Raw genomic sequence first — 16,686 nt, 5'->3', positions numbered from 1 at the left:
AAGAAAAATTTACAGCTGAGAAGTAAACTGACATACCTAATTTGTTTTTGGCTGAATGGTATCCCCCCCAAATTCCTATGTTGAAGTCCTACCTCCAGTACTTCAGAATGTGACTATATTTGGAGATAGGACCTTCAAAGAGATAATTAAGGTAAAATGAAGTCACATAGATGGGCCTAATCCAGTATATCTGGTGTGTTTATGAGAACAGGAGATTAGAACACAGCAAACACACCAGAGGGCAACAGTGAGGACCCAGCAAGAATGTCGTCATCTGCAAGTCCAGGAAAGAGACCTCAGAAGAAACCAAACCTGCCCACACCTTGACATTGGACTTGTAGCCTGAGAATTGTGAGAAAACAAACTTCTATTGTTTAAGCCACTCTGTCTGTGGGACTTTGTTAGAGCAGCCTTAGTACACTAATACACTGTTCCAAAGATTTAATTTTTTTCCAGTAACAGTACAGTTTTGGTTTTTACACTGAAATTACAAATTCAGTTCCTCAGCCACGCCAGCCATATTTCAAGTGCTCACAAGCCACACATAGCTAGTGGCTGTTGTATTGAATGACACAGATATAGAGAAGAAACCAAACCAGAAGTTTCTAGCAAGAATGCTTAATTGGTCAGGAGATGTGACCAAGAAATGTCACCATATTACTATTATATATTAGAGCACTTTTAATATTTAATTTAAAAAAATGTAAGTGACTCAACTCTACCCCTAGTTATTCTTTCTATGATTTTCTGGGTAGAGATTAAAGGAGGGAGTTAATATTTTAGGGCTATGTTTGATACAATTGAATGTCACCACTAAGGGTTCTTGAGAGGTCTGTCTGTTGCTGCAAAGCACAGAGGACGACTTACATACGTGGCCAGTATATTCACCACTAGAAGGAGTCAGAACTCCAGGCACTGATTACTGAGGGCTTCCCAAGTTACCCAGTGGTAAATTGGGGAACGCTAATACCCATCTTCAGGTTTTATTATGCCGTCTGTGAACTTAATCAGGCATTTTCAATGGAGATTAAATTCCAGAAATGTAAGAGATGGTATGAATACTATTCTGAACAGGATATGCCCATATTCATTACCACTCAACCATGAGGTATCAAAAAACTAAGTCCACTATTAGTAATTTCATGCATCTATAAATCACAAAGTTCAACAAGCATGGAAGAAAAATACAGAATGCAGGGAAAAAAGAATATTTCTGCTAGACTTGCCTAAATACTCTTTCACTTATCTGGACTGAACACATTTACTAAAATAAGTAGCTATCTCCTTTGCAAATTAATTAGAAAAATGAATGTAGGGATTTCAAAATTTACTAACGAGTATAATATAGTTCATCTAGTGGAAAGTACTTTACATTTGCATAGGACTGTATTTCTTAAACTTGCTTTTTAGACTTTATATTACCCTAAATTTTGCCCAAGAACTTCATGTTTGGATACATTCTTATTTTACATAAAGAAAGTAAGGCTCTTAGAAATTAAATGACATGCCCAAGGCCACATAATTAGTGAAAAAGGAAGCTACAACTCAAATCTAAGTCATCTAGTTCCAAAACCCTTTTACAGGCTTTACCCTGTTTAAAACACCAGAACTTTGCCCAGCATACAGTGTTATGTAAATGTTAGTCACAAAAATTTGCAAGGGAATTATGTTCACTTGATCAAGTGTATACTAATAATACTTAACATGGTAATTAAATTCAGAATAAACCTCAACAATGGTAATTCAGTTCCGATGAAATAAGTCCAAAGGCACGATGGTCACAGGAATCTTTATAAAATTTAAACATAATCTTTTTGCAAAGAAATGTAGAGTGATAGATAAAAGGCTTTCTAGCATAAAACTTAATTATAATGATCAAATTATGTGGGGAAAATAAAATAGAACTTTGAGAGCTTATTAAAGATGTTTGAAGTGAATGTTTCCTATCAAATTGCTGTATTTTTTATTCTATCAGATTTATTTATCCAATTAATAATGATGTGTAAAAGCTTTATTGAATATGTCAATATTCAATGTTAAGGGGAATTTAAAATGTGAAGGATAACGGTGCTAGATTTCAAAAGTCTGAACAGAAAGCACAGGTGGCCCTATTTTGGAACATGTCCCTGGAAAAATTATGTTTGGAACAACAGGAAAATTTACATATGGATGGTATGTGACACGATGAAATTTGATATGGAAAAACTGTAGTATAAAGTGAAAAAGAAACTTAGTGTGTTCTCACTTGGGTTTTAAAATATCTAACTATATTTATGCACAGTAAATATCTGGAGGAATATAAATATAAATACACACATGTATATACATACATACCTGGAGATAACAGTGGCAATCTCTGAAAGGCTGGAATAAGGTATATTTATTATTTTTGTTTATATCTTCTAAGTTTTTATAATGTATATGTACTGTTATAAAAGTTTTAAAATAACCTCCGTAACAAGACTGTGAATTCCTGGATAGAAGGGATCACATCTTTCACTGTTGCATCTCCCACAGCACCTGGTATCAAAGGACACCAACTAGCTAAGTGTGAGTTCCTCTTGATAATGGAAACGCAAACATTCCCTGTAGTCCAACAATTCCATTTCTAGATACTTATCCTACTGAAATACGTAAATATGCAAAATTATGATCAAAGATATGCATTACAGATTGTAACAATAGAAACTAGGAATAACCTAAATAGCTATTAAGTAAGACTAGTTCACTTGAGTCTACACTGACTACTGAAAAACAAAACTTGGGATATCTATACCTATGAACCATAGCAAAGTACTAAGTGAAAAGAGTTGCTGAAAAGGGCATAAAACAGGTCCTATCTTATTCATTTACATAAACGCACAAATTAGAAAAACACAAAGTTTTAGAATGATCGTCTCTGGTAAGTAGGATACTTTAAAATATTTTGTTTGGAAAAAAAAAATGAACAAAGAGCACATACAATGTTGATAGTAAAAAATCTGTATATATTTTTACTCACAGCCCCAGAAGAGAAATTTACAAAACAATTTATAATATTAATTCATTTTTTTTAAACAAGAGCAATAGTATGCTGGGATATATATATAAATATGTTAATATTTAGAACATAACATATGCCAAGTGTTAATAATGGTTATTTCTACAAGAGCGATTACAGGAAACTTTCACATTGTAAGTTAGATGGTTGTTTTTCTTTAAATAACAAGCACTTACTTTAGTTACAGAAAAACAAAGATATATTTTAAAAAAAAATCTATTTCTCTGAGCTAGTGATCATCTCAGAAAAGAGAAGCACTGTGGCCCATCTGGCAGTCGGTTAACTAGCTTAATTGTTGGATTGCCCACGACACCAAAGCTGAGAAAGCATTACAGGTAAATCATGCCTACAAATTAAATTCACAGGAGTCATTAACAGAAAAACTACTTCTCTGCTAGGTATTAAATGTCTGTTTGATGAAGGGACGTCCTCTAATGTAAAGTTAACCTCGACTGTTTACTGAATTAGTACAAAGGGCAAGGCCCTGCACTGGTCCCTCCTAATCCATTGTTGTGTTTCAATCTCTCTAATGTATCTAGAATCAACCATAAACTTGCTGGGGCCCTTGTTTCCAGGCCAATGCTTGAGATGAGACAGGAATCTACATCCTCTTACCTTTAAGAGGGAGGAAAGATGAGAATCACTAAGTCACACAGAACCCCTAAAGGCGCCCTGGGATCTGTGTGGGTGGATCTGTGCTTAGTCCAGGATCTCACAGTTCGTACAGAGCCCCTGCTTTCACTGTTGCAGGGCAGAGCTTACAAACATCTGGCTTAAGGAATCAAGGCCTTCTCCAAAAAGCCTTTGATAAAAACAGAACTGCCTCTGTCTGTTCCAGTCTGCTGCTCCAAACCTCCATCTCAGCATTAACCCTGACATCCAACTGCCTTTCTCTTTCCCCCTTAATCTTACTGCTGATGTAATAACTTATTGCTATGGATGCTAAGTGTTTTATAAGTATTACAACTCATTCATACTCACAGTAAGCCTGCCAAGTATTCCTATTTTACAGATGAAGAAACCAAAACACAGTCGGGTCTGGTATTGCATCTGCAGATTCAACCAACTGTGGATCGAAAATATTCAGGGAAAAAAAAAGTCGTTGCAGATGTGTACTACGTAGTTGGGCCTTGTGGGGACAGAGCCAGGAGTGGTTTCCAGGCTCTCGGCCTCACGTGGAAAGGTGCTGGCTCAGGTAGTAAGCAAATGGCCATCAACTGTGATTGGATGGCCATCAGCTGTGGCTAGTTGGCCGTCAGCTGTAACCAGTGAGCTACTGGCCACTAATACAACTGCTGTGGCTATGCTAGCAGAAAATGGGGGCTAGCAAGAAGATGGCGGGGTGGCCTGGCGTGGCGTGGCGTGGCGGAATATGGATTGCAGAGAAGCGGACTGCAGTTAGCAAGTGAGGTTGTTTGGCAGCGACAAGTGGATGGCAGATTGCGGATCGTGTGGCTCCTGCTTCCTGTGTCTCCAACCCAGCCACCAGTGAGACTATAGTGGAATGACTCCCCTATCTATGGCTCCGTGGGTGTTCCTTTTTGGCCTTACCATGTCCTGCGTTCTTATGCGGGGAGCGGGAGCAGAGACCCCGCATGACACTCTGCATGACAGGCCTACAATGGTTGTGTCTGTACTGACCACGTACAGAGTTTTTTCTTATCATTATTCCCTAAACAATGCAGTATAACAACTATTTACATTGCATTTCCCTTGTATTAGATATCATAAGTATTCCAGAGATGATTTTAAGTATAGGGGAGTGTTGCGTAGGTTATATGCAAATATTACATCATTTTATGTAAGGGACCCTTGGATTTCGGTGTCTGTGGGGATCCTGGAACAAATACCCTTCAGATACTGAGGGACCACTGTACAAAGTCCAATAACTAGTAAGTGGAAAAGCTAGAATTGAAACCCAGAGATTCTGTTTCCTCAATCCCATGTTTACCATGTAGCATTCACTATGAAATATGTCTTTTAACTTAGAAAACACTAGAAACCTTCAGTCAGTAAAGTGCTTAGGTTTCAGTAAGGAATCTGAAAGTCAACAGCACACCTGGATCCACTGTTTACTCTTGGAAATGCTGTTGGTCTGGCTACCATTGGATAACTGAGAACTATGAAATTTAATGTGCAAAATGTTTATGTTTGCCAATGCTTTTCTTAACTCTTGAAAATCTGCTTAAAGTAAGAAACACCCAACCTCTTAACCAAGTCAAATATATCTTGGGTTCAGGTTCTAGTTCTATCTCTGTTGCCTTCAGCGGTAAGACATAAAGGTGTATGTCAACAATTGAGTATGGTGAATGACTGGAGAGTGAGGGAGCAGTGTCCCCTAATGCTATTACCATTGTCCTTTGATTGTTTTACCAGCATTTCTCCCAACGTGTAGAAACAATGACAAGTTCAAATCAAATTCAATACCTGAAACCAAACCCATGAATTCATGTTCACAGAAAACAAATTTAAATAAACATTGAAAAATCAGGCACTCCGTTTGAATTTATGGAACTGATACACTAGGGGTTCTACAAAACAGAAACACAGTAACCGGTACATAAAAAAATATGTATTTAATATTACAAAATTACCACGCAAGTAAATTACTACACGTGAGAATAAATGCTGCTGACAAGTAGCTTCATAAAAAAACCCATCCCTTCCATCTAGTTCCATGTGAATTACAATCACCTGAAACTTTCAAATAACAAACATCCTTAAGTGAGCCGTGTATCTTTAAAACATTTTACACAGCCACTCACTAATCTTTTATTGGCTAATCTTGGGCACCATAGACAGGCAATAATGACTGATCCTTAAACCTCTGGTCTCTAACGTGTTAGACATCCATTCACAGCTGTTAGAGACCGAACAGCTAACATTACAAGGAGCCCTTAACTCTTCTCCAAGTGGAAGGCATACAATGTAGCAAGTCACTGAGTCCTCACAACTGTTTGGCAAAGGCTACTATTTATCCGCGTGTTTGTTTTTCCAGATAAGGAAGCGGATGCAAGATAGTGAAAAAAAAGCCTTCAGGGCGCAGAGCTAGAAAAGCAGAGACAGACTGGAAAATGATGAGGATCTAGACTCCAGACTAATTTTAACCTCTCGAGGTCTCTGGGAAGGGGCCCGTCAATGACACTGCAAAACGTGGAAAGAAATACAGTACCAGTGGGAAGCAGGGGTTCCAACGGGGTAAAGACATGCTCCATATCGGATTACTGGGCCTCTGCACTAAAAGAATAAAAATGCCACGTTAGAACGTCTCCTCTCCAACTCAGCAGCGCGCGACCTAACCGCCACATGTGGCCTCTGTAAGGCGGCGCTTCGGGGGGGACCGCGGAGCGCAGGGCGGCCCTCGGCGTCCCTGCCCCGGCCCGGCTCCGCGCCGCGCGCCCCGAGGAGCAACAGCGGGGACGCGAGAGGCCGGAGCCCGCCCGCCAACCGCCCCGACGCGCGCCTCCGGGGCCCCCCCCGCCCTCCAGCCCCTCCCTGCGCGTCCGTCACCATCCGGGCACTGGAGGAGCGAGCGCCGGGCGCCCCCTCCCGCGATCCCCGCCCCATCCCCGGGCCCGCGCGCCGAGGACGCGGACGACGCGCCCGCCAGCGGTCGCACTTACAGAATGGCGGGGGGAGCCACGGGCGGCCGAGCGCAGGCGGCGGAAGCGACGGCATCGAGCGCTCGGCGCTCGGCTGCGGCGCCTGGACCAGCGCGCGGCCGGCGCCGCGCGGCGTTTAAGTGGCCGGCGCGCGAGGCGGCCCCGCCTCCTTCCGCGAGCCCGCGGGGCGTGCGGACGGCGCGTGCCCGGAACGAGCGCTGAGCGTTCTGGCCTGGGCGCTGCTCCTCACCTGGGCCAGGTGGTCGCTGTCTTCCGGGAGGCCGAGCAGCGCGGTCCCGGCCACCCTCCTTCCGCCGGGCCACCTTCCCACGTGTCCCCGAGCCCCCCTCCCGGCTCCTCGTGCTGCTCTGGTCTCCCTCGGGAGTCCTTCACGCGCACGCCTTCGTTCGAGGTTTTCCCTCCTGCGCTCGGTGGAAACCGTCACAGAAAATTGTAGTCGGAAGAAAGCTGAAGCCATCTCCTTGCAGCTCCCTTCGCTCCAACACTCCCCACATAAAGAGCTTGGTGTTCTGTTGCCCGGCAGCCCTTTCGAAGACTGAGCATCCCCAGTCTCCAGAAACGTGCTCCACGTCCCGGAGGCAACCGTCCCGCTGAGCCTGCCCCTGCCCCTCCCCCTCCACCCCCCAGGACCCTCACCTGTTGCAGGGATGCCTCCCTGGTCCTCCTAACCATCTTACAGGTATCCGGAGGGAGGTATACTCCCTCGGCTTTACCCTTTCTCGGCTGAACTCAGTTCTCACAAGGTTTTGCCGTGACTCGACCATCCTCGTTCCCATCCTCTGTGTTTAATGTTGCTTATACATCGCGGTGCCAAGAAGCGGTGAGACCTGCACGACCGTCAGCACCTAACGATCCTGCCAACCCCTGTACTAAGAGACCAGACCCTCGCTTGGCTTCCAGCAGCGTAAGACCTGTTCCGAGGTTGATCCCAGACACCTACACGCACGTGCTCATTAAATACCTGCCTGAGAAAAATCAGCGTGGCCAGGAGAAATGAGCCTTTAGCCAACCAACCCCTGATGATAGGCCCCTGACCTCCCAAAGGGCTTACAATTGTGAATATGTCTCCAACAACTCAGAAGTGTCACTCTCAAGGACCTGAGTACCATTCCTTTGAAATGTAAGGACGGTTGCAGTAGGTCATTTCAACCATGCCATCTCCTAGCTGTGGGACTTTGGAACTCTGCCTCAGTTTCCTCAGGTATAAAACACAAACAATCTTGCCTACTTTGGAAGAAGTCGGTGAGGATCAAATGACTTGATTATGGATAAACCTGGCCCACTGCCTAGCACATACATGTTTGCAACTAACATCCCTCTCCATTGATATGGTCTCCCACTTATACCTTGCTGACATCACTGTTTCAATTTGCAGCGCACATCTTTGCACAGTGTTTGATGTGTACAGTTCAGGTTTCTCCCCAAGTCATTAAGAAGAAAATTGAAGTCTTTAGCTACAACGAATTTCAGAAGTCCACATGTTTAAAGAGGCCATTAGTGAAACTGAAAGGATGAACAGGAGGTGGAGGGAGAATATTTGCACATGTAACAGACAAGAGGTCTGTTCATATGAACTAGGAAAACATCAGTAAAAGGCAAATAAGCCAGTAAAATGATGACCAGGGATCTACACAGGCAAATTACAGAATATATTCAAATGACAAACTTGTGAAAGATAAGTTTGCATTCAGAGAAACAGATGTGAACAATGAGATCGCCAGCTTGCAAACAATTTTTAAATAATAATGCACACTTGTATTTATTAAGCAATTATTATGTTCCAGTCACTGTGTTGAGATCTTTTATATTTTATTTAATTACCCTAAAACGTAGGCTCCAAGAAACAAGGACCAAATTTTAATTGTTTACCGTTGAATCCTCCCACTGTAGCACAGCTGCTGGCAAAGACCAAGCAACCAATGAGACCTATTGAATGTTCATAATGAAATTGATTGCAAAGGCCTGGAATGCTCCTTCTCCAGTTCTTCTCGCAGCTGGTCTAACTGCCAAGCTTCAGCACAAAACTGACTTCCTTCCCCCGGTTACTCTCCATCTCACCTAGGATTGTTTGTTTTCCTGCAGAGGAATACTCACAATCTGTAGTTATTTAACTTAGTTGTTTACTTGCCTTTGATTTGTCTTCCCCTACTAGGACAATTATGGGGGGGTATCACTTTGTAAGGGTGTAAATGTCTAGTATGTTGCTTTCTACACCTGAAACTAATTAAAAAATAAAGTAGGATAATTATAACAAGATACTGTAATAAAAGTATATATTTTTTGCTTCAGTGGTGTGCTGGAACTCCTCTTTTGGAAACCTGTGCTTCCACAAAAGCTCGCTCATCTGTGGGTGATTGTCTAAGACAGTGTTTTTCAGGAGATCCCAGATCGTGGGGCAAGTAACTCTGCTTCTTGGCATGTCTCGCAATTTTTGGTTGGATGCTAGACATTATGGTTTTTATGTGCTTGAAAGTTTGCATTTTGTTTTCTTCCTTAAAGATCTTGAGGTTTGTTTTGGCAGACAATTAAGTTACTTGAGAATCTGCCTTATCTTTCTAAGGTTTTTTCAGGCTTTGTTGGGACAGATCTACAGTTGCCTTTATTCTGGGACTATTTAGTCCTGGTAGTAAGGCATGACTTCTGAGGTCTATAGTGAATGCCTTATGTGTTTAAAAGGTTCTCTCCTCTCTGGCTGATAGGCACTCTACTATCTCCCAACCCTGTGTGAACTCTGGGAATTGTTTAGCTTATCATTTTCTGAATGCTGTATTTTGGCTGACCTTGTAGAGTTCTACTTAACATGTGACCAGAATTTAATTCAAAGATGTGAAGAGCTCTCTATGAAGATTTCTGGAACTGTTTTATTGCATGGTTCCCTGGCACCCTACCCTACAAATCCCAGCAACCTTGGCCTTCATCAAATTTTTATTTCTGTATTTTCATCTAAGTAAGACAGTTGGTTTTACTTGGTTGTTCCTTAGCTATACTGTCGTCTGGAAATTGCTTCAAAATAGAAAGCTGAGATGATCTCTCAGAGATCACCATTCTGCTCTGTTTGATATAATTTGTACAATTTTCTAGCTGTTTATACATGAGGGAAGATCCTGCACCAGATACTTCTATATGGAAGCAAATTCTTTTCATTAAGACAAAAACTTAAATCCCCAAAAGTGTATTGGGAGCTCTGCATTCGTGATGAGGAGTTTTTTGACTATTGGACCACAGAATGAAATGGGTGATTGATTTCATTACCCTCCCCCATGAAAGCCATTATCTATAGAACCTTTCTTTTGGGCACCTCACTTTGAAATTCAAGTATTCCTGAATAATCTCTATTTGTTAAAAGTCTCCAGAAGGTAAACCTTTTAGTTTTTCTTATGGCAGCTCAGCAATTCTCTCTTCAATTTTAGTTTTCTGCTATTTAACTATATTCTAAAGATATTTTCTCTTAATTTTTTTATACCTTCAGAATTATGTTTTCTTTCATTTTCAAATTTGACTAATCTTTTATTTATACTGTCTTGAATCCCTATTAGCAACAGTTGAATGAGCATCCATGTGTGAATACACATACAAACACACTGATACACATAAACACATAACATACATACATACACAAAACAAATATATATGAATATATATATTCACATTTATATGATTAAATGTATTCAGCATTTCCAGATATTTATAATGGGAAGATGTGTCTTCTATACCAGTTAAGCTGAAATGTGCCTAAAATTCCTTTGGAATATTGGGATTTTTGTGTGTATACGTGTGTGAGCAGGGGAGAGGAATAAAGAAGGCACGGTTTTGTTTTGAATTAAAGAGAAAATGTAATACACCTAATAATGAGTCTACACGCCTCTCTGCTTCAGAATTGCTCTTCCATTACAGTTCAACTCTACCACCTCTCCCATACATACGCTCATCCAACTATACACCAAGTCCTTTCCATTGTTCCTTCTAAAAAGTTCTCCAAGTCATTCATCGCCTCCTCCATATTTCAGGCCTCCATCATATTTCACTGGACTTAGGCAACGTGCCCCCCCCAAAAAAAATATGCATTCAGTCTCATCTCCACTTGCCCTACACAGATGGCATAGTGATCTCTCTTAAATTCAGATCTGATCATGCCATTCCTCTGTCTAAAATGACCAAATAGTTTCCAAATCCTCTTGGGACAAAAGCCAAAATCCATAACGTGTCCTAAAAGATTCAGAGTGTTCTGCTCTTGCCTCATTCTCCAGCATCTTGCACCACATTTCATTATCATACCTGACCTTTCGGTGCCAAGGGAACCAAGTTCCCTTCCAACTAGAGTCGTCTACAAATACTACGAGCACGGCTTGTATTATTGTTATGGAAAATCATTATTAAATACTTATTCCTGCATATTTTTTTTTTGTGAAATGCCTATATCTCTTCATAGCATTTAAGTTCCATGAGGAGAGGAACCTGTCTTCTTTCAGCTCTTAACAAAGTACTTGGGACACAGAACATGCTCAACAAATATTTGTTGAAGGAAAAAAAGGAAGAACAGAAAGAAGGAAATGAGACATTAAGAGGCTTTAATTGGAATGAACTTTTGTTAAAGTGAAATTGATCCAACTCGAAACAAGGGCAAAGAATTTACCATCAATTCCAACCTAATTTTGATAAGAGAAGTAAATAAATGAACTTCTTTTCTCTTCTCAGTATAGAAAGGAGACATTTAGAAGGAAGAGACTGGAGCAGAAGTCAAAGTTTATGGACTTTACCATGCTTCTTGTTTTGACTTATTTTCTTATCACGGAGTGAACACAAAACGTTCCACCCTGAGTTCCTGAGTAATTTCTTCCTGACACTACAAATGCAGCCAACTCTGCTTATCATGTGTGTGGAACATTGTTTTAAGAATGGTGACTTAAGGTATCAACTTTTGGGTTTAATTTATAACAATAAAACATTGCGACTTCATCTTTTTAGGTTTCCTTTGTACTTTCTTTTCTTCTTTGCAATGTAGAGTTTTTACGTGGTATTCTGGCAGCCTTATAGAAATTATTGATACATGCAGTAGAGGGCAGTAGAGGAGCACATCTCAGAATGAAAATACTGGGCTACATCCACCATACCTTATCAGGGGTTCCCCTGAAATGATGAGTGACTAGGTCATTTAAAGGAAGACTTATGCAATTCGAGAAGATGCAAGTTGAGAAGATATAGTGACTATAAAATCTACTAAGTGTCTCAAAATTTGGAAAACCCACAAAATTTTAAATATATTATTTTGAAAGGATAAAATGTATATCTTATTTTCATAGATAGGAGTACACATAATATTACTGACAATAGCAGACTCTGGTTTTCTTACTTTCTATTTAATGATTCATCCATATTTTTATTGCAAGTGCAAAAGTGATGAATTTTAACAGATTGGGCTTGTGTTCATTACATAGACAAAGGGAGTTTACGTATGAGCTATAACCATTTTTGATCCTTGCAGAGATCATGCCTAGGAATTTATTGTTATGGTACGTAGTTTAATATTTTTCTTACTTGGTTGAGTGAACCAGGGAGGTTTCTGAACTTAAAGAAATAAATTCTGCTGTACTGTATACTTTGCATTATGAGCCGTGGGAAGTGAATCATAGAGGAAAAGCACATAGTAAATGATTCAAAGATACTTCTCCTGACTGGGAAGCAGTTCAGTGCCAGGTTCGGCTAGGATGAGGCCATCAAGTTCGAATATGTAGGTTCAATGGAATTTATATAAAGCCCTAAAAAGTCTGTAAAGCTTGACAGAACAGAGCTATCATTTTTTTAAGGTTCCCTGTCACAGGAGGAGGTAGAAGTTGAAAGATAGCAAGTTGGATGGCCTGGCTTATACACTTGGATGTCCTTCTGGGTCAATCTCACAGAGAGTTACCGTTAAAAGGTACTCATACCTATAATTAGAGAGAATTATTTTAGTCAAGAGTGGAGCTGTCTGTGGTACCCTGAATTCTTTGATCACTCCAAGTACAAAGGCAAACAACGAAATAATTGGATGTCCAATTATGGATGACATTTGGTCAGAGAAGCCTCTACAAAAAAAAAAAAATTATAATGAAAAAGGAGACTTTATTGTCTCTACTACACTCAAAAATGAACTTGAACACAATAGTTTCTACAATATGGAAGCCGATCATCTTCGGATGTGCATTTTGGAACATTCTTCTCTGTGGTATATGAACGACTTTGATAATAGCAATAACCATAATAATAATGACAATAATTATTTGTATTGATAATAATATAATTCCATACTTCAGAGAGTCTAAGACACATTTCTTTCCTTCTTATATTATCACCTCTGTCCACGGAGTCTTCTATAACTGATGACTGGTTATAATCAGCCGTCAGTGTCATTGCTTGTGAATTCACAGTTTGGTTGTAGCTTTGTTGTACTGTTGTTGTTTTTTTTTATTTGCGTGTGTTCGTTTGTTTTATTATTGTGCACACAGAAAATCGTAGAAACAAATGTGTGACCTGCTAAAATATATCGCAATAAACCTACAAAAAGAACTTTCAATAAGCATAAAATATTTCTAAGGGATAAGCAAGTATTGTATCCTAATTAAGCATAATAGTATTTTGGTTTCCTCAGTGGGAGATAAAAATAATGGTGTGTGCTATAATCAGTGGTGTCTTAGATTTGATAAAATAGGATTTGTTTATATCCATTTTATGAGCAAGGAATCTGAGGCCAAGAAAGGCTAAGAAAATTTTCCAAAGAAACACAATATAGTTCCTCATCTATCACAAGTTGCCACATAGTCTTAATAGAAAGGCTAAAAGTGACTATTTCATTCCTTCATTCTTATCTTCTTTCCCAATGAAATCTTCATTAACAACTGTTCTCATGGTTATACCTATTAGTATAAAAAGAGAGTTATGCCTTCCTAAATAATTTTTTAAAAACCCACAATGCCTATTTAAAATAAAAGAAGCAATCAGTACTATGATATTGTCATGTAATAGAAAATGAATTTTCTACAAATATTAAGACTTAAAAAAGGTTGATTTAATTCGTCATTAAATTAGACAATTAAAATAAATCTATGTGGATATAGGAAGTTCACAGTGAAGTTGCTTAAAGCCCATAACAAAGTTTAAATGTCAAGGCTACCCAAAACTTGATTGCCTGAACAACATTCTTAAGTGCCCTATGATTCAAAAAATACATAGATATAAAAGACAAATGGAATACTTTATTACAAACACTATATCCTCTTGTATCAATAATTTCATATCTCTTGGCTCTCTAAGTAGTCTCCAAGTGTGGGATGAAACTTGGAAGTCAATACGCTTAGAAGGCCAATTGGCCCAGTGAAACAATCACCAGGCATATTTTGTAGGATCACCTGACAGTTTTAAGGTCCAAATAAGCATCAGTCTTTGGATCCAGTTCAAATTCACACTTAAGCTTTACCTCCGGCAACCGATTTTCAGATGCAGTCTTCATTTATCATCTCCCCACGAAGGGGAGCTTTCAGGTGCTGTGGGCATGCATCACTATGTAAACTGAGATTTTATCTGATTCTGCACAGGGCAAACAGCGATGGGATTCAATTTGAATAGAGTCCTGGCATTTGAAAGAGACAGCCATGTTACTTTTGACCTTGAGGGTAACTTCCTGCCAGAGAGGAAAAGGCTGTCTCATGTTTGGTTCTTGTGTTCAAGGCACGGTTCCTGCAGGGTGTGGCTATTTGCAAATCACGTGGCTGTATAGCGGTAAACAATGTGAATAGCTCTGTGTATTTTACCCTCTTGTGGCTTACTTGAGATAAATGAAAAAGGGAATGGTTTCTTAGAGTCAAAAAACAAACAAGCAAAAACACCAAAATAATCTACTGTTTACGTTTCACCAATTAGATATTCACTCATTCTCACAAACATTTCTTTGGAATAACAGTGTCATTTGTTTTCATTAGAGAGGAACCCAGCTCAAATCATCCCCCATGGAAAGGAGTTTTAATTTAAAGGGAAGAATGAAGAAAATAGGTGAAAGGCCACAAAAGTGGCAGGAAAACTATTTACAAATATACCTTTCATCTCTCAGATGTCAACAATATATTTTTCTTCATATTAGGGATTTTCTTGCCCATTGAGTTCTAAGTGGAGAAGGAAATATGCCTTGGGAAGGTTTTGTATATACATTGGCCTTTTCAATCAAGAATGCAAGAAAACCAAGCTTGAAATGCTTTATTTGGTCATGTACAACTTTATCTATGCCTTCGGTTTAGACTGATGTATGTTCCATCAAGAGGTAGAAGGAGTAGAAGTTACAGAAAGCTACTTTTGATTAAACATAAAGAAAGATTTTTTTTTTTTTAATTGGGACTCTCCAATAGGGCAGCATTCAGTTCTTAACTCAACATTTCCCAGCAAAGTCTGAGCAGCCAGTTGTCAGAGATGGGATTTGAGGGTTAGATGTTAAAACAGTTTAACCTCTAAGACGCCAATATTTCCCCCATTACTTTATAAAACAAACCAAAAACTGGTGGAACTTCTGAACACTATTTCATTTCATTCAGTAGTAAATTGTATTTAAAGCATGTGATTATTCCATCTGTATAAAGGACCCAATCTTTGGATATGTTGGCCATACAAAATCACTTGTCTATTATTGTCTTGGCTCAGTTAGAAACATAAGAGTTGTATGGAACTGAAATTTTAATGTATACACTTCATGGATTTTTAAAATTATTCTGTTTAAAACTTTCTGGGCTGAGGATTATATAGGTCAGCCTTAGAGAGAGATGTGTGTGCTTCACCAGCCTGAGAGGATGAAGAAACATCAGTGTTCAGAGGAGATAGAAACTTATTCCTTGCTTAACGTGTCATTTTCCAACGGCTATAAATAGCTTCACTTAAGTGAAAGGGAGCTTCCTAACTCATCTGTGGCAGATGAAGTCTTTAGCACATTACATCTGCTTTATGGGTCTTGTTATATAGGTTCGGCTGTAGGCTGACATATGACAGAGTTCCATTTAAATCTTAGAAGTAAAGAGCTTCAAAGGCAACCTTATTAAGTGTAATGGAATGACCTTATAATGTCGATGGTTGAAGAAAAGGTAATGAGGACTCAGTAAATAGCTCATCATCTCTGAGTCTGCAGCTGAAGCTCAACCAATGGATCATTTCATTGTTGGTAATGATTTAAAAATATTTAGGTACTCAAATATATCATTTGTTAACTAACATTTTGAATGCCTCTTAAGGAAACATATAAGTATGTTTTACTAAACATATTACATAAATGAATGAGGTTATGGTTGTTATGTGTCTGCCCAGATGGCAATCACCAAGTTTATCTAAAAAGTATATGAAAATTTTGAATAAATTTGTAGTGTTTCCCCTCTTTAGAAATGCAAATAGATTTGCAAGTTTTAATTTGGGCTATTGGCCATATAAGTTTGAGCCAAGTGAAGGCATGTGGCTATAAAGAAATCTTGCGATGAAATATAGAATTAATCACTGCCCTAGAGAAGGAAGAAATGAAGTATTTAATCAGATCAGTGTTAACCACAGTCAAACAAATAAACATATCCAGGACTAAGTTCAAGTTCTACACTTGGAAAAATTGAAATACATCACTTGGGTATTTCAACTGTTACTCCCTATGTTATAATATAGAGAGTATAAATAACACACTCTCTATGTTATTAACATCTTACAATTCAAATGTTAATATATTCAGACTGCCTATTCACCCAGCTCACTAATTAGTGAGGTTTATTAGTTTCATTCTAAGCATTTTGTCTAGGCGAGTTAGTACATTTATAGTACCCTCGAAAGATGAAGATTTGTAGGTCTTGGAAAACTAGGCTCAATCTCAAAACATTATTATTATTTAATAATGCAAAATGAATCCATTATACTTGTGTGTTTGTGTCCTTCAGGGACTATTTGCTTTCTTCCTAATTAGTGAAGGAAAGGGAAAAGAGAGAGTACAAAAACTAAGGTTGTTATTAAATATTATGCAGCATGTACAAAGAAGGA

General features: G+C 39.2%; 1 protein-coding gene across 2 annotated transcripts in view; it reads right to left on the bottom strand.

The window, feature by feature from the left end:
* TPK1 (thiamin pyrophosphokinase 1) overlaps positions 1-6,492 on the bottom strand; it is a 265,356-nt gene extending 258,864 nt beyond the window's left edge. The window contains exon 1 of one of the 2 annotated variants that reach the window (XM_033099184.1): positions 6,213-6,492. In XM_033099184.1, coding sequence (XP_032955075.1) covers positions 6,213-6,255 — 43 coding nt within the window. In that variant the 5' untranslated portion in view covers positions 6,256-6,492. The remainder of the gene's footprint in view (positions 1-6,212) is intronic. The other variant, XM_033099185.1, reaches the window with a different exon arrangement.
* Positions 6,493-16,686: the final 10,194 nt, after the last annotated feature.

This window comes from Rhinolophus ferrumequinum, chromosome 26, assembly GCF_004115265.2.
Source record: "Rhinolophus ferrumequinum isolate MPI-CBG mRhiFer1 chromosome 26, mRhiFer1_v1.p, whole genome shotgun sequence".
In the NCBI taxonomy this organism is placed as follows: domain Eukaryota; kingdom Metazoa; phylum Chordata; class Mammalia; order Chiroptera; family Rhinolophidae; genus Rhinolophus; species Rhinolophus ferrumequinum.
The sequence above is the reverse complement of the archived record's forward strand: the minus strand, read 5'-3'. Positions and strand labels throughout refer to the sequence as shown.